Source organism: Micropterus dolomieu, linkage group LG02, assembly GCF_021292245.1.
Source record: "Micropterus dolomieu isolate WLL.071019.BEF.003 ecotype Adirondacks linkage group LG02, ASM2129224v1, whole genome shotgun sequence".
NCBI classification, from domain to species: domain Eukaryota; kingdom Metazoa; phylum Chordata; class Actinopteri; order Centrarchiformes; family Centrarchidae; genus Micropterus; species Micropterus dolomieu.
In genome coordinates this window covers 12,044,370-12,069,583 of record NC_060151.1, presented here as the reverse complement: position 1 = coordinate 12,069,583, position 25,214 = coordinate 12,044,370, and the positions used below count along the sequence as shown (strand labels likewise).

Genomic DNA, 25,214 nt, shown 5'->3' with positions numbered 1-25,214 from the left:
TGAAAAATAGTTTTGTGTCAACTGAGTTAGGGTTAGGCCCAGCCTACATCAAAATGGCGAGCCATGCTTTGTAAGAACCTTGCATAAAAAAGTAGCCCATAGGTGCACTTTCAGGAATTCAGAAATTGTAAATTGCTCTATGCATAGGCTTGAAATTGACAAACTAGTTTTGTAGGCTAGTAAAAATATTCTAGATTATCTGGTTTTACATGTAGGCTAAGTAGGGCCCAAATCAGAGAGCAGAGTAGCTTAAGTATTGGAGACAGTCGGCTGCGCCCCCCTCTGGCTCTATCACTGCCATTCCCCCTTTCAGTCACTAGGGAGAGACTCTGATCTAGGAAAGCTGCTGTTTCCACACTCAAAGGGTCCCACAGCAGGCTGAGGATCAGAGTCTGCTCCGCACCGCCATCCGCACACCGGCCTGCGGGACGCGTCGCACTCTGGGATGGAGAAAGACGCCTCTGAACCGGACCCATCCCGCCAGCGGAACGGGTTCGTGGGTGTCCTGTACGGGGAGTTCACCGACCTGCTTAACGACAGGGTCCGGTACTCGGTGAGCTTGACGGAGAGCGCCCTGACCATCCAGAGGATCTCCTCGTCACCCGGCCGGACGAAGGTGGTTTTTAACTTGACCGACTGTATCGGCTGCCGGGCGTACAGAGGGCCGGATAGCGCGGACGTCGGCGCCTACTTTACAGCCTATTTCTACCCGTTCAAGAGGCGCTGGATGAGCGCCGGGGTGGCCCGGCAGAGAGTGGAGCAGTGCTTTCGGGTCGCGCTGGTCCAGGACCCGCTCGCCAACCTCCAGGAGGCTGAGAGGTGGGCTTGTGCCATCAGAGACGCCTCCGTGCTGCAGGCGCCCCGGAGAGACGGTGAGCACTATGGGATACATGGGTCACAATGTGAAGCCTGAAAAATTAACATGCAACTTTATCCTACAAAAACTACAGGCCTGTAACAAAAGAAGAATATCAAATATTATGTTAATGTGAATATGAAAAAGTGTACAATAAGCTCAGTACCACAGTGGAACCTGAATATTCTGATGTTACATGACAAAGTCAAAGACTAACCTGTAAGCAATACACCTTCATATCGCCACAAACAGGTTTGGCAGAGAGGGTGCGCACATTCCATCTGCTCTCAGTAACCTGCTCTACCTCCCCTGAAAGGTGATCTACCTGCAAGCAGCAATTACAGCTGCTCATTCATTCAAACAGCCCTGATGATTCTGGGATCTGGAGCCTACAGTTAACACACACACACAGACTCACAGAACTGATCGCTTAAGTAGTTAGATTTTCCACTGATCCTCTGTCAGCAGAGAGTGTAGCCACTGCACAGGCTTCATTATTCCTGCTCGGTAAATTCCCACTGAGGATTTATTGTTGACGAGTGGAAAAATCATATCAAAACAAAGCCTGTTTTTCGTCCTGCTTCATCTAATTAGGTCTCATCATGTCTCGCTCTGTTTAAAATGCAGACTGTCCTCGGGTTCCTTTGTCTTCCAATCTCATTAGGTTCCTTGTGCTCCGTCAATGAGACAGTCGTTAACATGAACATAATATGTGAAGTGTTCATGCCACTGATTACCCTTGTCACTCATTTGGGAGGAGGCGGTGATACCTGCTGATGATGCGACAAAGCTGTTTGGGTCCCCAACTGATGATTCTGTTTATCAACTATAGGGTTCAAACTCTGAATCAGCCATGTCACATCCGGAAATATCCTTTATAGAAATATTTAACTGTTTATAATACAACGGAGGCATGCATTCCTGGGGCAACCGGAGCAGTTCAAAGAGGAGGCGGATGTTTGACTTGACAGTGACTAATTTGGAATGCTGGTTGCCAAAGATGGAGGCAAGTGTTAGTATAGCAGGATAAGGAGCCCCTCTGGTAGCAGCCTCCAGGTGTACACTGCAAACACAGAGAGGTGAATAAAAGAGAGAGAGAGGGACTGGGAGCCAGCTGCAGCCAGCAGGAGTTCTGGTTTCAACCCTGTATGCCAGGCAGGCTGGCAGGCAGATGGTCCCTCACATCACTGCCCTCTTACCGGACTCATCAAAGTGCTTCAGCTTTGGAGATATTCAGATCATACATACTAATGAACCAGATCAACCATCTAACAGTTTAGCATGTTCACAACCCAGATGTTTTTTTGCCACTTCACTTCATTTGAACAGAGCGTCTCAGCGACGATGTGATGAGATCATTAATTTATAAGCTTGTTTTAGCCTCCCAGAAACCCAGCCAGCCAATAATACAGTATTTAACTGAATATATTATGTGGTTTAAATTAATAATGTTGTGGTAACAGATGCAGCAGAATTGCCGCTTTGCTGCCTCGCCGTAGAGGGTGTATGAAAGTCAGTGAGATTCGCTAATCCCTTGTAGTGTATTTACCCCCTGCGTTAATTGCATGTCATCTCATCTGGCATTGCAGATGGAAAGGTTGGATTAAAAGTGCAATTGCGAGCTCAAGATTGGTAATCAGTCAGAGAGCTATCACTGTGAGGCGCTTTCACAGGAGTACACAGTGGATAAACATGAAATTTAAAATGTGAAGGTAGGCTATAGTTTACACTGAGGTGAACTCCAATTTCTAATTTGGTTTGGGTATTGAAGTCTCTGATAGTCTCACAGGGTTTTTATTCTCACTGCAGGTTTATTGGAATGAATGAAATGTATGAAGCACCCACACTGCGATACAGTCCTGCACATGCTAATGGTCTGCTACAGTACTTGTTCTGACTTGTTCTGCTAGTGGCTGCCTTCATTGCTACCAGCTGTATTTTTTATTTTTTTTTTGCTTTTCACACATCTAGCAGGAGGCCAGTTTCAGATTTAACATTTATACGTACAAGAACTTTGCATTATTTTGATTCGATTTGCACCCCAGTGTTGTGATGACACTGTGGGTTGTCTTGATTTTTCCCCTAAACTTCTGTGTCTCTGTGCACCCTTAAAATGAGCAAATTCCTACAAGCTACTCCCGTGCAAATGTGAGCATGATCCCTCGGGGTAACATGTGGGGTTATGCAAAAGAGAAGGAAGGGAGGAAAGCGCTGCGGTCTGCTCAGCTGCCACAAAAGTGACTGTTTCTCAGCAGCCGCAGGGTCAGGTATGTGTCTGGCAGCATGCTATCTCTCCTCCCCAAGGTTCTGCTGAAGCCGGCGTTGCTTCCTCAGCGAGGGAGAGCTAAAATGCATCACCGGCGACCTCTCACCCTGTCCAGCATCTCGGTCCCTCCGGAGCCTTCGTCTCCTGCTCCGTGACACAGGGATGTGATGGCCTGTCAACACCCCCAACCCCCACCCCCCGGGCACCATCCCACCCCAGCCTCAGTGGGCAGTTGTGTCTATACTCTTTAGACCTCCTCCCCCCCTCTCCGGCAAACGGTCACCCAACCTTGGAATGCAGCTTGCTTGCAGACACGGCAATCAGTCTGGAGATAGAGTTACTCCAGAACAAGACAGCTTTCAGCGAATAGTGTGTTTGTTTCTGCTCCGATAGTTATCTTAAATGTTGTGGTCTAACAAGTACCACATGTGATGCAGTATAAGATACTGAAGGTACATTGCGTCAGTATTTAGCACTTTTTAACTATCAGCACAGTGATGGTATCTGTCAGCTCAGCACTTGTTAGCACTGAAAGATTCTGCCTGTCGCCTGGCTGCCCATGCTGTGTGTGTGTGTGTGTGTGAGAGAGAGAGAGAGTTTACCCACTTGTAACTATGAAATACACACATTGCAGGCCAAAGTTTGCTTGCTGGTGTGACGGGCAGGATCTGCCCGCAGGTGTTAGACTTCACATCGCAGAGAGATTTTACATTCACCCTCATACCCTACATCTATCTTCCTGTCACACACACACAGACAGACACAGTTCAGCAGGAACGTCTGGGGGAAAAGCCATTTTCAGAGACAGAACTTGGGGGCAGCGCATTGAAAAATAAAGGATAATGAATCATAAATGAATGAAAAGGAATAAGCTGCCATGACATTGGGAGTCTTTTGGTTTCATTCATCATTTAAACAGTGGTTACCAAACTCGTTTGGCTTCAGACAATACTGTTGCGGTGAAGTAATTTCCCGCGCGGTATTATGTTGGGGCTCAACAGCGCGGTATTATCGCATTTTTCATCAATTAAGTAATTTGGTGCCATATAGCATAGTAAGAGTGTCTGTGGATCTCACCTCACTGCACAGCGAGCCGCTAACAGTAGCTTTATGGTCGGATCAAGCTAGCTACTGGGTGCTCAACAACATTGCCAATAAAAAAACTCATTTTTGTAGTTTGACCGTGTCTTGTAAACACATAATGTTAGCTATATCGTTACCTTCAGGGCATGTCTATCAAGTCAATTTACATACCGCAGCAACGCACACGTACACACACACCGGTGCAAAGCAGAATGGGCTATTCACAGTTAACCACTGAGCTGTTGTAACGTTATAACTAAATTTCCACAGAAGGCAACATTAACAACAGCTGCAGGCATCCAACACACTATGCTCGTTAGTTAGTGAGCTTCAAATGAGGCTTACAGTTCACAGTTTCTCTTGAATGTTCCTCAGGATGACAATGTTAGTCCAACATTGCCGAGCCTGTTAGCCACATTAGCCGTGGAATACGCTAACGCCAAGTTAGTAACCTTTAAAACAAACAGTAAAACAAGACAAAACACGGCAACATTTACAGCTTCCAAGTTTGAAGTCGGGTCACGTACAGCCCATTGCGATCCGTCCTTGAACCGTTACAGAGCTTGTTACAGTTGTGGAACTTTTGAAGCACTACTTTCTTAATTTAACACACACTGAAGTGTATGAACATTGCGGTTGTTGTGGTGCTTGCCATCCTCTGCGGTAGCCTTAAGCAAAGCACGGTATTTCAATTTTGCGGTTATCGCGCCAGCCCTACTTCTGATTCCTCAAATGTGTATTTGTGACCCCACGTTAGCGCTTGCATATGCCCATATGCAAAGAGTGATTTTTTTCCCTTTATTCTATTTTTAGTGGCCTGAAAATGTAAAAATATTCATTAATTCACAAGAAAAAGGCGAAGATTATAGGAATGTTTGAAAAAATATAATTTTGTGTTGCAGGAACATGCCTTTTTGCCTGTTTCCTTTCCTGTTAATAATCTCGTGACCCCGCAGATCAATCTTGTGGGCCTTTATGGTGGCCTCAGCCCGCAGTTTGGGAACCACTAAACTATAGTCATGCACTGTTTGACAGTGCATATTGAAGACGAAACACTTGCGCTTTGACTTTATATGCCGTTTATAACCTGCATATAAAGTCTTATGACAGCAGTGTTGGGGTTTACACATTAGTAGTTACTTTTTATTACACATTAGTAGTTACTTTTTTATTTAAATAATGCCTTACTTTACTAGATTACTCACTGCTGAAAGTTACTAGTTACACTACTAGTTACATTACTTTTGGATTACTGCATAACATCACCTGTGATGCACAATACCAATATAAAGTTACACCTCATATATGCTCAGATCAACACAAATCCTTATTATAATGAGGACATACATAGGATCTCTCTTTTATGCTCTTTAATACTACAAAGCTGACAACAAATTCCAAAAACATCAGCCCAACATTTGTAAAGAGAAGAACAAGGCTAGAGTACAGTACTAAAATGCTAAGAATTATATTGGAAACATTTACTAGCGACACAACCCCTCAGTAATCTGGCTGGATGAAGTCTGACGCTCCGCATGATCCATGATGATAGAGAAATATAGATATTAATGTCAATAAAGCATGCTGTCGATATTTTAGAGACCCCTCAAAATATCACAAATCGTGTTTTTAGGAGAGCTGATGTCTTATTAAGGGGTGCCAAGCTCCCCCAGGCTCCCCCGTAGTTCGCACCCTGATCAGAAGTCTCTCAAATCGTTAGTCAGACAACCTGTTCCTCCTCACAATCAGCACAAGACTGCCCAGGCTAAAGAGCCTCGCCACAGGCGCACTAGAGGGTATCGCTGTCCTTTTGCGAAACAATATGAATTAATACCTCCACCCCTCGAAAGACGTCTTTAGCAGCTTTGCCATTTCTGCGTCCTCATGAACTGGCGCTGAAGTCAAAAGTTAGGTCGGGAAAGTGTTAAGCAAACACGCGTGTGGGACGTTTGATTTATTTATCTCTCCTCCTTAAGCGGATAGTTCAATAACCAGTTCGCAAGTAGCGCGATGATTTTGTTATTAGTAACTGTAATGTGATTACTGAAGTTATCAACAGTTGACTAATGTAAATGCTCTGTATAGCGCCTACATCGCATTCACCAATCACAAACATACATACACTGCTCAAACACAAACTACCATTCACACACATTCATACACTGGTGCAACAACCACCAGGGGTATTTCGAGGTTCAGTATCTTGCCCAAGGACTGGACATGCAGTCTGGAGGAGCCGGGGATGTTGTTGTCTCCTAATAAGAAGCAAACATCCTATGCAAAAGGAATTATCATTAATAATCTCCAGGTAGATTTTAATTGCCTTTATTACTTACTTTGTGAGAATAATAGTTTCAATGAAATTGTGTATGCAATATTTACCCTCTTTTGCCAGTTTATTAGGTACACCTAGCTAAAACTATTTCAGCCTAATACAACAGTTCTGCAATAAATCCTCCCCTGATGAAAGTCATGTTAAGGGTTTTTTCCAACTGTTTTAGAGTGCAGTTGATTTGACATTATGATCATTTTAGAGGCTTTAGTTTGTTGAATTGTATTGCATTATAGTGAGAGGTACTAAGTTTAACCAACATTTAACCTTTAACCAATTATAGATTTTTCTGTCAGCTGACTAATCACTTAATTGACATTATCTAAATAATCACAATAAAACCATTTCTTAAATTGTGATTATGTTTCCTAATTACAACACAAAGAGCAAAGGAGATCTAACAGGAGTTCTTATTGTTATTTAAGTAGATTCCCTTGCGTGACAAGTGATTTCAGTGCCGCCCTTCAGAGTACAGGGGGTCTGAAGCTGTAGCATGGTAATCAGACTCATCACTTCATTATTCATTATTCTGTTTGAATCGCTGACAAATACTTGAGATGTGTGCAGTGATTCAGGGGTCTGGAACCATGCAGGCTAGTGAAGGTGCTGGACCAGACATAAAAATATTTCCCTACCACCTGTGCTTTGGGGATCATGACTTCCAGATCTGTATTTGTTTTGAGGAATGAGGACTGCAACTTTAGGTTTGGTGTTTTCACTTGTGTCTGTGGGTTTAGTAAGGCTATGTGATTCAGCTCTGCACACTTGAGTGTAAAACTGGAATCCAAAGCTCTTTCCACTATATTCTGGAAATGTAGAAAGGACCTTTTGTATCTGAAAGCCACATTGTGGTCTGATACACGTAAATAAAACAATGGTAACCCTGTGTGGTTGAATGGAGGCAGAGTTTGGCGTGTGCCTGTTTGTTTTCACACTCTCACCTCACTCTTCCTGGTGGGTTCGCACCACTGTCTCTGAGATATTTTTGTACCTCTGCCGTGTCCTATCATCACGGGCCAAATGAGGTAGAGGTTGGCTGCGACAGCATCACAGGTCACAGTACTGGAAAATACGGCATCTGGTTTCTTTTTTGATTAATTTACATTATAAGCAAGAGGTGGTGCAATTTAACCCTCTGCCATATTTTATGCTTCTGGGAATTGTGTCTGCTTGATAGCAAAGACAGCATCACCTTCAACCAAATAATTCTGGTGTAAACTGATACTGAAGTTTCTGTCCTCCACACCCCAAAATGGATATTACTTTTTGTCCTCTCTAATTCATTTGATACAGTCTCTGGTGAGTTGGTGTCTGCTTTAAAGGTCAAGGGCGTCTGCTGAAAAGTCCACCTCTAGAGGAAGCTTCTCCCCGACTTCACTTTAAAAATGCTGCAAACCCTTTCAGCAGCAGCCTGTACAGTGAAGTGGCTGAACCTGATCCTCCCTCATGATTACGTAGGCTATTGAAAATGAATAAGAACTTTATAAGATGGAACAAATAACTCATTAAGGCAAATATCATGTAATGTGCTAGCTATTAATGCAATAAGATAACTGGATCTTCATTACATTACATTACAACTTAGCATGTTTTATCAAACCACTACTCAACCACTTGAGCTACAGCCGCCCCCATATCACATCATCTCCACACACAGATTTTAATTAATATGCATTTCTCTCCCTTTCCCTTAAAGCAATAGTTTACATTACACTTATTTGCCTTTTTGTTGAGAGACGAGGAGATCGATACCTCTCTCTTGCTTGTATGGTAAATATGTAGCATATGTACAGCTAACATCCAGTTATCTTACCTTAGCAAAAGAGAGGAAACGGGAAAAACAGCTCGCATTGGCTCTTTACAGCGGTAAAAAAAAAAAAAACCCTGCTTACTAGCACCTTTAAGCACTTTTTAATACTTAATATCTTCAAACAAAAACGTGTAAAGTGTAAAAACAACAATTTGCTATTTTATGGGGGTCACTATTTCTTGTTCCTGGAGTCACTGTTTGCCTGGCACCTGTTAATTAATGAACTTTTACCTTTTACAGAGACCCTAAGAGGACATGGTCAAAACAAACAAACAAAAATCTGGTGCAAAGTGTCTGGTGCACATGAGATACTATCTGGTGTGCACAAGATCGTGAGCACCACATACTTTCTCGTGAGCACCAGATCGCATCTTGTGTACAGATACTTTTTTGTGAGCACCACATACTTTCTGGTGGGCAAGAGAAGTGTGGTTTTTTTTCACCCATGTCCCCTTAGGGGCTTTGTAAGCTTTAGAGGTGCTGGTAGGTGGATTTTGTTACTTTTGGCCGGAACCAGGCTAGCATTTTACCCCCTGTTTCCTGCTAAGCCAACCAGCTGCTGGCTGTAGCTACATATTTAGCATACAGACATTAAAGTGGTATCAGTTATCTAAACCCAATTTTCCTCCCCGGTTTCTTTCTGTCTTAATACCTGCTCTCCTTTTATTTTTTATATATATAATTATTAAAATGATGCTCTTCATAAACGCAGGAAGCTGGGTAAGTCGTAGTAAAGCATCTTTTCTGCAAAAATGCTGAGGCAAGATGCTGAATCCCTCCCAACCCTTGGGTAATAAAGTGTGGTCACGCCATTGCTTCCCTTGAGAGTCATAAGCAACAGGAGGATTTCCTCATGGGGGTTAATAAAATGTCACAGAATTGCTATCAGTAATCGGTATGATCCTGACTGAGAAGCAACTCCCTCCTTGAAGGAAGTAGCATGTCACATTAACATTAAGCATTGTCTATCTGAATGCTGCCACAGCCTGTGACTTTACTGTTTCACTCTCTTTTTTCCCTCCGAGGGACGAGCCTGTCTTTGAAATATCTTATCATGCATGAGAAGAAGCTCCTCTTGTCATCGTGCTTCATCTCTATCCTTGCCTTCGCTCACATCCACCTCTCTCTGCCTGTCTCAGGTGTGGTGTACGCAGAGGTGCGTCGGCCGTGCAGATTCATGATACTTGTGAACCCTCACAGCGGTCGCGGCCAGGCTCTGCAGCTCTTCACCGGCCACGTACAGGGCATGCTCACTGAGGCCGCCGTTCCCTACACACTTATCATCACAGGTCAGTAGCATTCATACCGACCGTTGCATTTAGCACTCACTCTTCTCAAGGTCACGCTGACATCAAAGAGAGGCCTGCCACTTTACGCACACACACTCACATATACACGTTTGTTCTTCTATCCCCATGGTGACATCTCATTGACATAAAGCATTCCATAGCCCCTTACCATAACCTTATCATCACAACCCTAACCCTGTCTGAATCCTAAAACCAAACCCTCAAAAAGCAGTCTCTACCCACGGGCACCTACATTTTTGTCCCCAAAGTAACATGAGTCCCCATCAGTCAGTGTGCATTCAGGTTAAAGTCCCCCAAGGGATATAAAAACATGAAAAACACACACACTGCAGGCACTTGAGCACACTTAACTTGGCATAAACTTTTGCCACGTTATGATGCATTATTTGTGTAATCAAAAATTCACAGGCCATGTGTTCAATAAGTAGAAACGCGCACAGATATACACACACTGCAGGCACATTGAGTACATGAACACTTTCTCGTTTAAGTCTCCCCAGCTATTTCCCATTCTGTATGAGTTGCCGGTGGCTTTTTGTGACCTTAAACAATGTCATGCGTTTGTTAATGTCTTCAGAGGCTCTGAACTCCAAGTGCCCTATTTCTGAATACCAACGAGCAGCTGGGAAACAGGGATAAGCTTTAATGTCAAAAGACAAAAATCAGTGAGTCTTTAACCTACCACCCGCCCTCCACTCAAACCCAAACCCCGTTTGACAGGACCAACAATTTGAAAGGTAAGAAATAGCCGTCTCTTCCAGCGTCAGCTTGGCAGTGCATCAGTTCGATCTCTGATACAGCACCAAGTGAGACAGAATATGACAGCCAAGTCAGAGGAAAAGGAGGGAGTGTGTTTGTTTATTTGAGAAAGATTGCTGACGCGCATGCAAGCTCTTGGTGCCGACTCCTGGGGCTTAAAGGAAGGTCAGCAGATGGACGGTGATGAAAAAAGGCACAGCATAATTACTGAAGTTGACCCGGGAGAATATGGGTCGGGATCAGATACGGCAGCCATTCAGAAGTGCCTATGAGTGGATTAACTGCCGCAACCCTATTTACCCAGCACGCAGCTCCTTGATGAATGTATGACACAGCCTCTGCCTGAGGAAGGACAAGTACCATTAGAAGCACCTCTTGTGTCAGAGTGTACCTTTTACATACTGTATGAAGCATCCAGTGCACCAAGCTTCATCTTTACCCTGGTTAACCTCAGAAGAAGGCAGAAGAGTGTGACAAAAGAAGGAAAATGCTGCATTTGAAGTGAAACAACCAGAATTTGACCAATATTTCAAGTGTGTATTTATGTATTGCCTTGACAGAGGTGATTACAGGTTTTCAGCCAGAATTGCTGCTTATGACCCCTTAAATAAGGAAGTGCCTGGGAAGTAAAGCATCAGTCCGAGCCACGGCAGGTATAAAGTGCTGAGTCAGCTGTGCATTGCCGTTACTCCCTCTGCCTCTGTCTGTCACCACAGCGCTGCATCACTGCCTCCAGCCTCAGCACCTTGCAAACAAACAGCAGCTACATGGGGAGCACCGCAGGGAGAGAGAGAGGGGCCTGGGAGAGTGTAGGGGGACAGGTGGAGGTTGGACCGAATGAAAGGGAAGGAGAGGGTATTTGTTTTTATTTCACTACTGTCCTCGCTCAATACTTGAGCTGGGCAGAAAAATATTTCCTTCATGATGATAGTGCATCAATACTTACTAACTTCTCTGTTGTCTGCCTGCCTCTCTCTCTCTCTCTCTCTCTCTCTCTCTCTCTCTCTGTAAAGCTGTCTCTTCCACACACACACACACGCACAAACACAAACACACAGCACTACACTGGGGAGTCTCAGCTGGTAGGACTGCAGACTTTAATGCTGGCGGGAGGAGCCCACAGAGGCCCCTTGCAGAGGGACCCACTCAAGGATGCTGCCAATAAAACTAGGCTGAACAAATAGCTCGGTTTCCGCCAGCGCATTAACCTACACACACACAGACGCACATACTGAACACGCACATGCATCCAGTGAATGCACATACACACATGCAGATATTTGTCAGTCACAGATGTTTGCAGGGCGGCTAAGCTGCCTTGGAGCTGTTGAGTAGCCACTGGATGGGCTAATGTGCTCTCTTTTTCTGGCTAATCTCCCTGATTCTACCCCAGAGGCTGGCGATGAAGGCCGCATCTCTATTTCTCTGCCCTTTCCCTTGTTTTTATTTTTCTGATCTCTCTTATTTTTCTCTCTCTCTTTCCACTTCTTTCAGAGCACCAGAACCATGCACGGGAATTGGTGAGGAACGCAGACCTGTCACAGTGGGACGCCCTAGTTATCATGTCTGGAGATGGGCTGCTGTTTGAGGTGCTTTGACCTAACCCAATTATTTAAATTTTGGCATTGATGATGTATCTCCTTCTTAAAAAGACAAAGCTCCATTGCACCTCCTCATAAAAACTAATGACAGTGCTTTTTATTTGGCAGCACTATGATGCTCTCTGCTGGACAACACTGATATGCAATACACTTTGTTTTCTGTACTGTGATCTGATTTTAATGTGGCTAGGAGAATACACATCACAATAAAATTCCATTATTAAAGATAAAATGCAAAGTAATAGTAATTTAACATGTTTGTATTAATAAATGATGACACTGTCATTACGTATATTAAAATGAAATACATAATAATGTAATTGTATTTCACTTCATTTCTTAACTTGATCTGTTTTTTGGGCATTTAAAAAATTCCACTTGTCAAACAATCACAGGTGGAAATTATATAAACCTTCTCACCCCTGTTTCTATTCTAAGAAGTTTTCAGATTAGGCCTGCAAAAATTTAATTAGTACTTTTGTACATGACAAAAGAGCACAGTGCCTGTGATTCTAGCACCTAAAATCTCTGTATCCGTATTTGTGTTCTGTGAATGCTTCACTGTTTTTAGTTGTTTTTAAAGATGACGGACAAATATTAAAAAATACCTTGGCCACTGTGTGGATGCTTTTCTTCATGCTGAACTTTATTATGTATATCTATGAATCTTGAGCCAGTGTGGTTTCAGGTTCCCTAGTACCACCATACATACTACTTTCTATTTAAGATAATGCTCTACTTCTGTTTTTGTATTTTTTCTTGTTCATTCAGGTGATAAATGGTCTGATGGAGCGGGAGGATTGGCAAGAGGCCATCCAGACCCCTCTGGGTATTCTACCTGGTGGCTCAGGCAACGCCCTGGCTGCCTCTGTCAACCACTACTCACAGTAAGTCAGTCCATTAATGAGTCATTTAAATGCATGGACCAACAGTACAAAAGAAGAGCAAAGAAGAAAATTCCTCAGCCGAAAAAAGAACGATTTATCTCCTTTCTGTGTAATTATGCCAAAGGCTGACTGGGCTTCATTCTTCAGGAGGGAGGAGGGACAGGGGAGCAGACTAGAACTGCTTCGCTGTGCAGCAGTGGTCATTTCAGACTGCTGATAACTCTCAAGGGAATGATGTAATGGGTTTAGAAACTCGTACGTGAGTATGCACATTTGAGTGATTATAGTCCAAAGTGCAGCTGTGGAACCGGTTGACCCAGCACATGGCCAGGGTATCATCTCCATCTGTTGGTTGGCTGTGGGCATGACCAAAACAAAAAACAGGCATTTATAGTGGGTTTTTTTAAGTATGTGGTAATTTAAGTATGTGGTAAAATTTCACAACTCTTACAAAACTCCAATGTCATCACACAGCCAGTCTTTCATTTAAGCCACACAGTGAATCAAATAACAAACAATGCAAGATACATGTTTCAAGTTACCTTCAAAGTATTGACAGTAGTATTCTACAGTATACTGTAAAAGACGGATTACAGTTTTCACATTAGGCAAAACACTCACATTATCCAACATTTACAGAATCTATCATCTCCATAATATCTATCTGATATGTAATCAAGTTGTGATAAATGAAGACATCCTCTACAATCACTGATAAAAGAAACAAACTTACTGTATTTTACACTATTGGAACATATAAGTTTGTCTAATCAAAGGGGGGGGGGGGGCATACTGCAGGACCACAACAACAAGTTGACATTTGTAGTCAATATTGAAATGTCCTGACAACCACTGGACAGATTGCCACTTTATTTGGTTCAGACATAAATGTCCAAGATGAATTATTATGCTATTAATTATATTAGTAATAACTTTGTGATCTCCTGACCTTTCATTCCATGGTGGTTTATGACCAAATACCTGCAAAACTATTGACATTCCCATCTGCCTTAGCTGTACTTTATGTTTAGCGCTAATTAGCAAATTAGAAGATGATGGTCAACATGGTAAACGTTGTACTTGCTAAACATCAAACACATTAGCCTTGATTGTGAGTGTGTTAGCATGCTGATGCTAGCATTTGGCTTACAGCCTCACAGAGCTGCTAGCATGGTTGTAGACTCTTATTCCTGTTGTGTCCAGTTTTACCCAGGAAATGAACATTTTCACATATTTTAATATTTAAAAACTAAGCTAAGAAGATCATGGCACCGTGTATTATGTTGGATCTTATTTATAGGTGTATACACTTGGAAAACTTTTCAGTTCTGAAGAAGCGTTTTGAATTATAGGCGAAATGTTTTCAAGTATCTTCAACGAAGTCCAGTTATCCTTGATAGTAGCCTTCCTTGGATAACTATTACCTGGATGACTGAGAATCTTCACAGACTGTTGTTTTTATTGCATAGCAACAGTAATCCATAACACGCTCACGTGATGTTGTGCCATGCTATAATTGCTTCTAACTCTTAATGTGTGTAACCATCTCTCAGGTCGCCTCCGGTGTGGAACGAGGAGCTGCTACTGAGCTGTGGTTTCATGCTCTGCAAAGGTCTGGTTGGCTCCCTGGACCTGGTGTCGATCCACCTGTCCTCTCAGCAGCGCCTCTTCTCCTTCCTCTCCCTGGCCTGGGGCTTCGTGGCTGACGTTGACATTGAGAGTGAGAAGTACCGCCATGTTGGAGCAATCCGCTTCCTAATGGGCACCCTGGTGCGTCTGGCCTCTCTGAGAGTCTATCAGGGCAGGTTAGCGTATCTGCCTTTTAAGGAGGAGCCAACACTTCCAAAAGGAAACAACCCTCCCTCTACGCCTCAGCACCCCTCACTCTGCTCCTCCCTTCCCTGCCAGCTCATCCCCAACACTTCGCCAAACCAGAACTCCCGCCACAAGCACAACAGCACAAATTCCAACCACAACACCATCACCAACTCCTCCAACAACGCTATCACCACCAAGAGACTTGAGACCCAGAGTGATGGCAAAACCAGAGCACCAGAGGACTCTTTGCTTCCTGGCTTGGACCAGCCAGTCCCAGAGAGCTGGACGGTGGTCAAGGAGGAGGACTTTGTCTTGGTGCTGGCTATTTACCAGTCCCACCTGGCTGAGGACCTGTGGACAGTCCCTGGTGCAATGGCAGACGACGGGCTGATTCATCTGTTCTATGTGACAGCAGGAATCTCCCGTCCTGCCCTCCTTCGCCTTTTCCTTGCCATGGAGAAGGGCGCCCATTTGGCGTGCGGCTGCCCCCACCTGGTTTACGAGAAGGTGAAGGCCCTGCGGCTGGAGCCCATCTCTGCACAAGGCATGATCACTGTGGATGGCGAGATGGTGGGATACGGGCCTGTTCAGGCTCAAATCCACCCCGGACTGGCCAGACTCATATGCGGATGAACATGGATTATCTTAATCTTTTTTTGACTGTAGAGCTTTCTAGTTTGGCTTTTTAGACTCAGTGTTGATTTCTTTATATATGCTGTGTTTTCAGAAGTGCCAAAGACATTTTATCAGCCTCTGGAAATTCCTCTATTTTTCTACAGAAACAGCTTGTCCTATTTTTATGGTCTCCTCTTTCTCTCTGTGTTTGATTCAGGGTCAAAGCAATGGATGGTTCTTGCTGCTGGCTGGTCCCAGCTTAGAGAAATGGGGTGGGATTTTGTCTGTGTGTGTGTGTGTATGTGTGTGCATATGCCATAGAGATCTTTATATATGTTTGTGTGCACTCAAGTGTGTATATGTGTGAGATTTTGCATGAGGAGCTTTGGCACATAGCGGCGTGGTGCAGTAGTGGAGGAGTGCATTGTGCACTCTGCTGTCTGACCTCATAAGCATGACACGTGAAGAGAAGCACATTTTCCCGTCCTGGTAGGCTCCTCGAGAAACCACGCCCCTTGTCCCACTGTATTACGCTGGGTCGGCAATCTCCCTCCTGGGCAACTGCTCTGACAGCATCGCCTCCCCCCTCAGTTTGGTAAAGAAGAGCTTTCTTAACTGAGGAGATATAAATCCCCCAGGGATTTAATGTTGAAAAATCCTTAATCTTTGCATAGCTTATATTAAAAAAAACCTGAACAACACTAGATCTAAGCATTAGTAACCAGTGAATTGAACCCGCCTTTCTGCTTTCTGTGTGTGAAAACGTCCTCCAGCTGATAATGCATGAAGTGTTGGTGGAGCAGAGAGAGACCTTGCCAGCTGAGGTTACCTAGGATACCTCCACCACCAGCCGATCCATTTCCTGTCCTGGATGTTCTCTTACCCTGCTTCATCTGCAACCATCAACAAACTGTAGATACCCACATGTAAATACACACTCTCGCTTTCTTTTCCCCATACTCATCCTCATCCCACGCACAGCTCTCACATACACACACACATTCCCTTGCATCTCTGCAGCACTTAGTGAGGAGGAGGGGCATGGGCCGCTACTGTACTCATGATCCCTTCTCCTCTTCCCATCTTGAGATTGTACTCTCGCTCCCTCCCTCAGTTAATAAGCCATTCGCGCCTAATGTGTCCTTAATATTAAGCTTTACGCCTGCAAAAGCGTGCAAGATAGAGTTGGAGAGTTGTTGTTTTTTTTAATCATATGAAAGCTTTTAATTGAGTTTCAAAGCTCAAGATTGGTTGAATCTCACTAAAGTGGAGAGAGCAGCATGGTTTCAGACTGGATTAGTCAGCGCTGCATATTGAGAGGCATGCGATCAATGGGAGCTAGAGGGAATCAAGTGCTCTGCTCCGCTGTGTGGCCTTTTCCACTGGTTTGCTGGCGCTGTGGTGAGCATTAGTGCACCGGAGCAGAGGAGAGTGCAAATGTTAGCGTTATCATCTGTGCCACACGCGCATATACACACACACATACACACACTCTCACACATACACACCAGGTCACGATGGCCGCACCATAACTATTATACCCACAGGTATGTAGCAGCGCAATATCATCATTTTGAGAGTGAGCTGTCTTTCCTGACCTTAAAAACAAATCATATTCTTCATTTAGAAAAAAAAAAGCAATGTCAAAAGGGTAAAAGAGATCATGCTGTATGCATGCTGATGCATCTGCTAAAAACAAAACCACTTATGCTGAAAGTGAAAAGCTAGAATGTTGACAGGCTAATGGGGTTCAAAGAAATGCTGATTATAAACTTTTAAGGTTTTGAAGAATATGTTGCTGTCATCCAGAGCACAATACAGTGAATGCAATCAGCTGATTGTGACAGCTGTTCTGGAGGTTGTGAAGGAAGGAAAGCATTTGGCTTCTGCTGGAAGGAGCACAAATATTAACAATTTCTTCACATAACGCAAACAGAGGGAAGATCTCTTTAGGGACTGTACGAAAATGACTGGTGTGGAGGATTTATTTAGTTTTAGCTTGTGCCCAATTCACCATTTTGATAAATTTTTTTGCAACAGACTAAACCATAAACTGGAAGTCCCTTGAGATTAAGATCTCTTTTTCGAAGGAGCCAAGATAGCACACCATTACAAGTAGTACAAGATACCTGAGCGTTAATGATAAAAAAACAAAACAGCACCACCTGAAAGGCCGGTTTCATTGTGCACATACATACAGGTTGTCATACAGCTATGGACTGTCAGTACCAGATGCTTCAAACTAATCAGAGACCAGACAGTCCACTTTACGTATCAGTTTCAGCAAAGATACAGCAGAAAAGTCTGCACGCTAATTAACCTCCTGCTGAACTGAAATATGCAGTCACATGCTAGCTCACATTAGCTACCCTGCAGAGAGGGACAGACTCTAGTAGAATCCACACATTCATCACTGGAAGCTTTACTGTAGTTCTGGTGCTTAGGCCTACATGTGGAAGAAAAAAATGACCCACTCCCTGCAGAGATCCTTTCAGTCAGTCACTAAGAACTACTTCATTCAGCTTCTCAAAAATGACATATCGGCCCTATTAGTTGATTGTATGGTGGAAAATAAAGCCCAGATACAAAGAGATTTTGTTCTTCAATCTCTACACATTGCAAAACACACCATTATGATGCACAAAGCCAAAATGAAAAAGACATAACCCCTTTTCTGACCGAGCCTCAATCATTTTCGTACAGTCCCTGAATGAACTGTAATGTACTTGAAGTAGACCTCTTCCATCTTCACTACAGTGCCGACTTTTTGCCTATAACTTGATTTTACATATTTGCATATTACATTTGCTGTCTGTATCATCATAGCTACAACTCATGTACAACACACTGTACCTTCTATCATTACTGTATCCTCAGCAAAGCTATCCAGGTGCTTTGAATGCATTATGATGTTCTGCAGGCTGCACTCATGAAATAGCAGCAGCCCACATGCACTGTTCATTACTAAATGTATAATGTGCATCTCACAAGTAGAGAGATAAGCTATGCAAAAGCCTTGTCATGGCTGCAGATATCTGGAGTGAGGGGTCCCCCTGCTGGAACCTCTCATATACAGTATTACTCACTGAATGACGCGGAGAGAAGGTTTTATCCTTGAATATTTCCTTATGTTAATCAACGCCACCTCGTCAACTTGCCACCTCTTTTCTGATTTTTATATTTACAGTGATGAATGGATTAGTCTTACTACATAAAGCTGAGCTGACATCATTAATGGAACATCCAGCTTATTGTAATTTATTGTCAGTGACATTTACACAGCTGCAAATACTAATCATTGGCAACATCTTGTTGTGGGGCTTTGTTACACTACTGTTAACTTAAGGTACTATACTGTTAAATCATTTATTCCACTCACTGCTTTAATCTAACAGCAGTTTTTAATAAAACACAAAGGTTAATATTTGTCTTTGTTAGTACTGTTGTGGCGTTTTATAAAGTTTTAAGAAAGCTGTGTCACAGAGTATGAACTGAAATGAGACAAACTTCTCAGAGGCTGTGAATCTCATTGGCCTGGGAATCCCAATGATGTTTATAAGATCCTGTAAGAACATATGTGTCTTGCTATTATATCCACACAATTAATCAAAAGCCTGAAAAAATAACAGGATTTTCAGATAGGCGATGAATGTTCTATTCATGTAGTGATATATTTTAGTGCAGTAGATCAGGGGATCCACATGGTTTGGTTGAATGTGTTATACTGTCCATGTTTGTTTAAAATCATGATGTAACCATTTTGGAAAAGGTATGCCACGTATTTGCAGCTTTTCACTATGAAGTAAGTGCAAATAGCTAAAAAAAAGAAGTTTGTCCAGATAGTGCCTTAGCCATTACCCAAGACAGCAGATAGGTGGTGCACAGGGAGGGAAAAAACTTCTAGAAGAAACAAATTCTTTACCACATGATTCTCACATTTTAGCATTGTGAATGACAGGTTCATTAGTATGGATCAGTGTTACGCTGAGGCTGCTCCAAGCTCTGTACAGGGTGCAATACAAACACTGAGAGTCTAGACTGATTCTCTATTTTAAATTCTGTATGATCTGTGAAGCTTTGTGGAAGAGGGGTTGCCTGGGTTTTAACATCCATCTATGATTGTTATTAGATTCACTGAACTGGCTGTTGACCACCAGGTGTCAATCATCTTCTTTTATTTTCATGTAATTTTTTGTTTATAGACTTCTTTTTTAAAGACCAATAAAATATTCATATAGAAAAGTTGCTTCTTTTTGTGCTTCTCTCATCAAATACCAATTCATTTCATAGGTTTTTAAGATTTGTTACAACCCCCAGAAAGGCTCATTACAGAGAGTAATGAGAATCACAATGTTTTGGGGCTGTATTAGCTCAGTCTGTTTGGACTTGGCACCCTGCGATGGACTGGCGACCTGTCCAGGGTGAACTGTCTATTCTGCCCCATGTTGAAAGGAATTTGTAGTGTTCACAGCCCCTTTTACAGTATATGGTTACCAACTGAGTTTTCCACCACATGAAATTAGCAAAGTAATTGTGGATGGTAATCATGTAGTGTATTTTACAGTATTGTACGTACTGTAATCATTGCAGTGGTCCTTTGTGGCTCTGTTTGTTACAGCACAAAGCTACTAGCACTAAGGTTGTGTGTTTGAATCCTACTGAGGCCATAAAAAATCTCATGACTTAGAGTGATGATTCTGAAGTTTTGGATGTGAACGTATCAGGCAAATATAAACAATACATACATGCATGTTAGGCAAATGTTTCAGCGATGATCAATCGAGGACAATGAGCATAGTGCAGTAAAAGGTAATTTAACAATAGAAAAGAAAATCATAGTCAGAGTTACGCATGTACTTTGTATGAACATAATGTGTTTCAATGTGAAACATGACTTTCTACACGTTTTTGTTGTACTCAGTCAATGTCAGCTGTACTTATAGTTGTGATAAAAAAGGCCTTTTTTGATGATCTGTTGCATTTGGTGTACTATGAGTGGTGAAATATTACCACATACTTGTGTGAATAGTACCATAGCAACGGGGGGGAAAAAAAATACAAACACAAGGAGACTCATAACAGACTGGCCACAAACTGATGGCTGGGGGAATATGTGTATTCACCGGAGCCAGAGCCATCACTGATGGAAGATAATAGTTGGAAAATGAATATAATGATAGAAATGTACAAAGGTGGCATTATAGTGAGTACTATGCCTAGTATCATAACACACTTGCAAGTAAAGTAGTTGAAAACTACAGTTGAGAATTGCTAAATTAGAGCACAAACCTACTGAGAGACATGAGGCTGTGTTCTGAAAGCATCAAAACACCTTATTAATAAAGAAATTCAGATTTTTATTATATATTTAAAATTCTGATCAGTTAAATAACTGACTGGTGGAGCTAAGAATAGGTTAAGAGGGAGCCGGATGGCGGCACAGGTGTGAACAACGTCTCTGAGCACAGTGGGCTGTGATTGTGATCACCATAGTGCACCTCACCTCTTCCTCCGCCAGAGGGGGACAGAGGCTTTGTCTGAAATCAAACCTACTTTCCTACCTTATGCACTGACATGTTGAAGTGCCAGAAATGCGAGATTTTGCACCCTATAGTTCACTTAAAAGTTAAACATTTCAGAGGCTGTGGTTTTGTGGTGCTAAAACGACGGGCATTAGATTGACCATTAAGTTGAATCGACACCTCTCTGCAACATTCAGGAAGGTAGGATTCATTGCTGTGTCAGACTGCATTAGCTAAGTCGACTCTCATTAACTGTTAACCAATTACACATTACTGGTCTAAGAATCCAATATACTTGGCCTGCAGATGGCAACATAGCCTTTGTAGTAACGGGTTTCAGTGTGATTAGAGCAGAGTAGGGACTTGCTTGTATGTGTGTGTTTAATTTTGTGGCCCTGAGCAGTTGCTGCAGAAGTATTGTTCCACAGGAAACCACAGATCACTATTTTGTGTCCTGTCTTTGTCTTGGCTGTGTCGCTCTGCGTCTCGCTGTCACTGACAGCCACAAACATGACAGTCACAATGGTCACCTCCAAGCTGCTTGTGTTGGCTTGCTTGCTGCTCAAATATGTGTAGCGATAAACAAAATGGTACCATTTTTAACACATTGGTCACAGGATGTCTATAACCTTTAGCACCTCTGCTCACCAGTGGCTGCCGCCTCCTACATGTTTTATCCCACTTCGATGACAGTGGACAACAATGAAGTCCCATTTTCACAACGGGGAGGAGTGGGATAATTAGAGCACAGATCCTCCAGAAGAAGGTATTCTGTCACAATGCACACTACTGTCTTGACACTCAGGCTCAAATGTCTTCAGATATGCACATCGCATGTGCAGCTCTTCGTCAGTGAGAGGATGAAAATAATATACAAAATCAATGACATTATTCTTAGACCCTGCAGGCACAGAGTTATTGTCATCTTGTGGTAAATGCAGCAGTAAAATCCTCTGTGAAAAAAGATGCATATTTTCTCTTATAACCTCCATGCAACTCAGTCACACTGTACTGTGTTGAGGATGTGCAGCTGAACCTCAGTGACTCACTGGGCAGAACCTTTTCTTCCCTTGGCTTGTGACATACTGTACATTCACACCTGCACAAGTCTTCTCCTGTACCTCTTTGCATGGGTTGAATACCTTGCTCAAGGGCTTGATAATAGTTGCAAAGGGATTCACTTATTTACTTATGACCTGGAGTTGAATTTGAAGTGGCTGCAGGAATGCTGCAAATTGCTGTAAAGCAAACTGTAGATATTTCATGCCACGCTGCAGATTTATCACATATCTGAAAGCTTATAACACCTCCATCACTGCCTTTATCTTTGGCATGCAAACACAGTTTATATTTGTCCATATACGTGTTCGGGTATACCAAATGTAGCTGTCTGCAGGGTGAAGCTAAACTAAATTGCTTTAGAGAAATTCATTGTTTTTCAGTGGCAAATGGAGCGCCTCACAGAATTTCTCCCTCTGTCAATGTTTTTAATTTTGTTCCCTCCCTTCTCTCTTCTTTTTCTTAACCTTTTCTGACAGGATTAATTAAATGCCACTCCAACAATCAGCTGCATGCCAGAGGAGGGAGTGTGCCAGAGAATGTTGTGTGTGTATGTGACCTTAAGCTCTTTTTTTTTTCTTTTCCAGGACCCTCCCTGCTGCTCTGCCTCAACAGATCCAAAATCACTGTTCTCTCTCTGTCTGCCTGTCTGTGTGTCTCCCTGATTGGTTGCAGGGCAGCCTACAAAGCTTGGATGTCCCATCTGCTGTGAGACTGGGCTTGCAATATCATCTTACAACATCACACTTTCAATAAAACAACAATACAATCTCAAGTGCCTTTCAAAATGTGCCAGTTAGCCCCAAGCTAGTTTCTAGATGTCAGTGCAGGTGTAACCGGTGGTGTCTAGTGTTGTGTTTGGATATAGAGGCCCAGACCTGAAAATCTTTGGAGGAGATCTCTGTTTTTCTTACAAAAGAGGTACATCTCCAGTCAACTGTGATCATGCAACTTGAGATCCTACACAAATTAAGTGACACAGGAATATATTAGCGTAACAAAGGGGTACAGAAGGTAAGTCTCAAACTATCCACATATTAACTCTGGAGGCTTAAAATGGCAGGTTATAACAATTTGCACAGATTCTGTGTAATTATAATACTACATATGACATATTTGACTCTGTTACACATGATACTGCTGTAAAATGGACACATCATCTAAAATCAGGTGTGGCCCACTCTACAAAGTGTCAGTGTGACATTGTATAGCCCTGATGTGCAAGTCACCCTGAGGCTCTAATGTAAAACAATGAGGCTCAGCAATGTCAGCATGGCTAATATGCATTGGATGATAAAGAAAAACGCTTAGAAAGCTAGACTGAAGATTGTTGCCACACTTTAGTATAACAGTCAGACCGTAGTGAATAACGTTACTGTAACATACTGAATGAGTCTTCCACTGTGTTGATGTCCTGCGCTGTTATATTGCATTATTTTCAAGTATGGTGTTTAGTGCTGTTTAGCAACAGCTAGTGTTATTTTTCTAGACAGAAAAGTCTTCAACATAATAAACCAAACAATGCTGACTGATCAAATAGATAAAGTCAAGTATTTAATGTCAAAAACTCACCTGCTATAGTGCTATTTTTAGCCCTCCTAGCAGCCAAACTATTGAAATTCCCATAAGCCTCAACTATAGTTTGCTTTTAGTGCTAATTAGCAAATATTAGCATGCAAAAACTAGGGGACTGTACAATTATTATTGGGGGAAGGGGGTGCTTAAATAGGGAGACACTATTGCAATTTGTAATTTGCCAAATGAAAGGGTTGCAAGATTTATTAAATGAAAAAGAGGTGAAATAGTTACATCAAAAAGAAGGCTTTCTTGTGTGGCTGAAGTCAAATCAGCGTTAACATGGACCAGTCACTATCTGTATCTGGTGTGCTGTCCGTAGCTGTTTACAGTTTGTAATGTAACTAATATGATTTTTATCATATATATACATATGAGTTTTGCACAAGCGTTTCCTTCATTGTACAAACCTCCAACTGCAGCTCCAAAACACAGCCGGCTGCCAGGCACAGGACAGCCCCTAATGTGCAGAGGGCCCAATTACCTTGATTTTACAAATAAACAGAAATCAGATATGGTGAATGGATTTGTGCAAATTGAAGTGTGCCTCATATCTGCTATTTAGGAAATGTCTCCAATCAATACTGGAGCACAAATCCATTTTATATTTCATATATCCAAAAATTTCAGTAAAGAAATAATGTTTCTGCTCTATCAAATATCTTCTCCATGAGCAGCATTACTTGGAGACTAGCCTATAACTTTCACAGTTTGATAAATTAACCTGCTGACTTGTTTGCATCTCATGCCTTTCACTTTCACACCACATTTATATTCAACTATTCCACCTTTTCTAATGCACAATGAAATCTACCAGCCTTGTAGAAATAAAAAATATCCTTATTTCAAATAGTTGATTTTCTAAGGCCCGGCCATCTGCAATGAATCTGATCTGCCAGAGACCTCTTGATTACAAAGCTACAATGAACTGAAAACTGTACTGATGTCAAACCAAAGTTCAGTTGGGATAAAGGTTGAAGACTATCAGCATTTGAGCCTGCAGATAGCCCATATGCCTGCTGCATTACAGGTGAAGCTTTTATAACATTCTGCACAAAGTGCGTCCTGATTCTGTCAAAGGTGCTGATCCTATCACTCTCATGATGCAGGAGATGTCTGACTGATAAGCAGTATTCCCGCTTTACTGGGAGGGGATGCCGTCTTCTAGATCTCATCTCTCTTCTCTCATCTCTACTCTTCAGTTTTCTGCCTGCCCTGAGCCACAGCTGTTGGCGACCACTCACAATGCTCTTGCACTCCTACTGTCTACCTGATCTCAATGGAGTCTAGCTACCTGTTGCCTGCCTGGCTGGCAGTCCAGTACCCTGCCCCGACCTACAGCCAGGTCTACAGTTGTAGGTGAATGGAGCAAAGTGAGAGGGCCTAAAAAATACAGGGGACATACTCAACTGTAGACTCCTGGTGTTTTTTTTCAAAATCTATATGTGTTTTAGTTTTAAGCCAATAAGCACACCCTGTAATCTCAGTTAAGATAAATTAAGATTATGATTTACATAATATTTGATTTCACCAGGGTAACAATGTGCAGCCATAGGTACAGCAAATTTTCTAATGCTTAATAAACTCAACTTAAATTTAGCAGAATGTCACCATTATATTTGGAATGTGACTTGAGTCCCATGGCTCCTGCTTTCTGTCAGTTGAGGTTTATTTCCTCTGAATTCAGTGACTGTATTAGCGAGCATTACTGAGCTGATTAA

At 42.5% G+C, this 25,214-nt stretch overlaps 1 protein-coding gene and 1 long non-coding RNA gene across 2 annotated transcripts; both read left to right on the top strand.

The window, feature by feature from the left end:
- The first annotated feature begins 445 nt into the window (after nt 1–445).
- On the top strand, nt 446–18,759 carry LOC123967526 (sphingosine kinase 1). Its single transcript, XM_046043647.1, has 5 exons — nt 446–872; nt 9,487–9,636; nt 11,911–12,005; nt 12,789–12,904; nt 14,458–18,759. Exons 1-5 carry the CDS (start codon nt 446–448, stop codon nt 15,353–15,355), a joined length of 1,686 nt encoding a protein of 561 aa, XP_045899603.1. The 3' UTR covers nt 15,356–18,759.
- Nucleotides 18,760–20,815: 2,056 nt separating this feature from the next.
- Nucleotides 20,816–22,693, top strand: LOC123967098. The gene is made up of 3 exons (XR_006824187.1): nt 20,816–21,060; nt 21,511–21,625; nt 22,506–22,693. It is a non-coding gene; the product is annotated as an uncharacterized LOC123967098 (long non-coding RNA).
- The last annotated feature ends 2,521 nt before the right edge of the window (nt 22,694–25,214 follow it).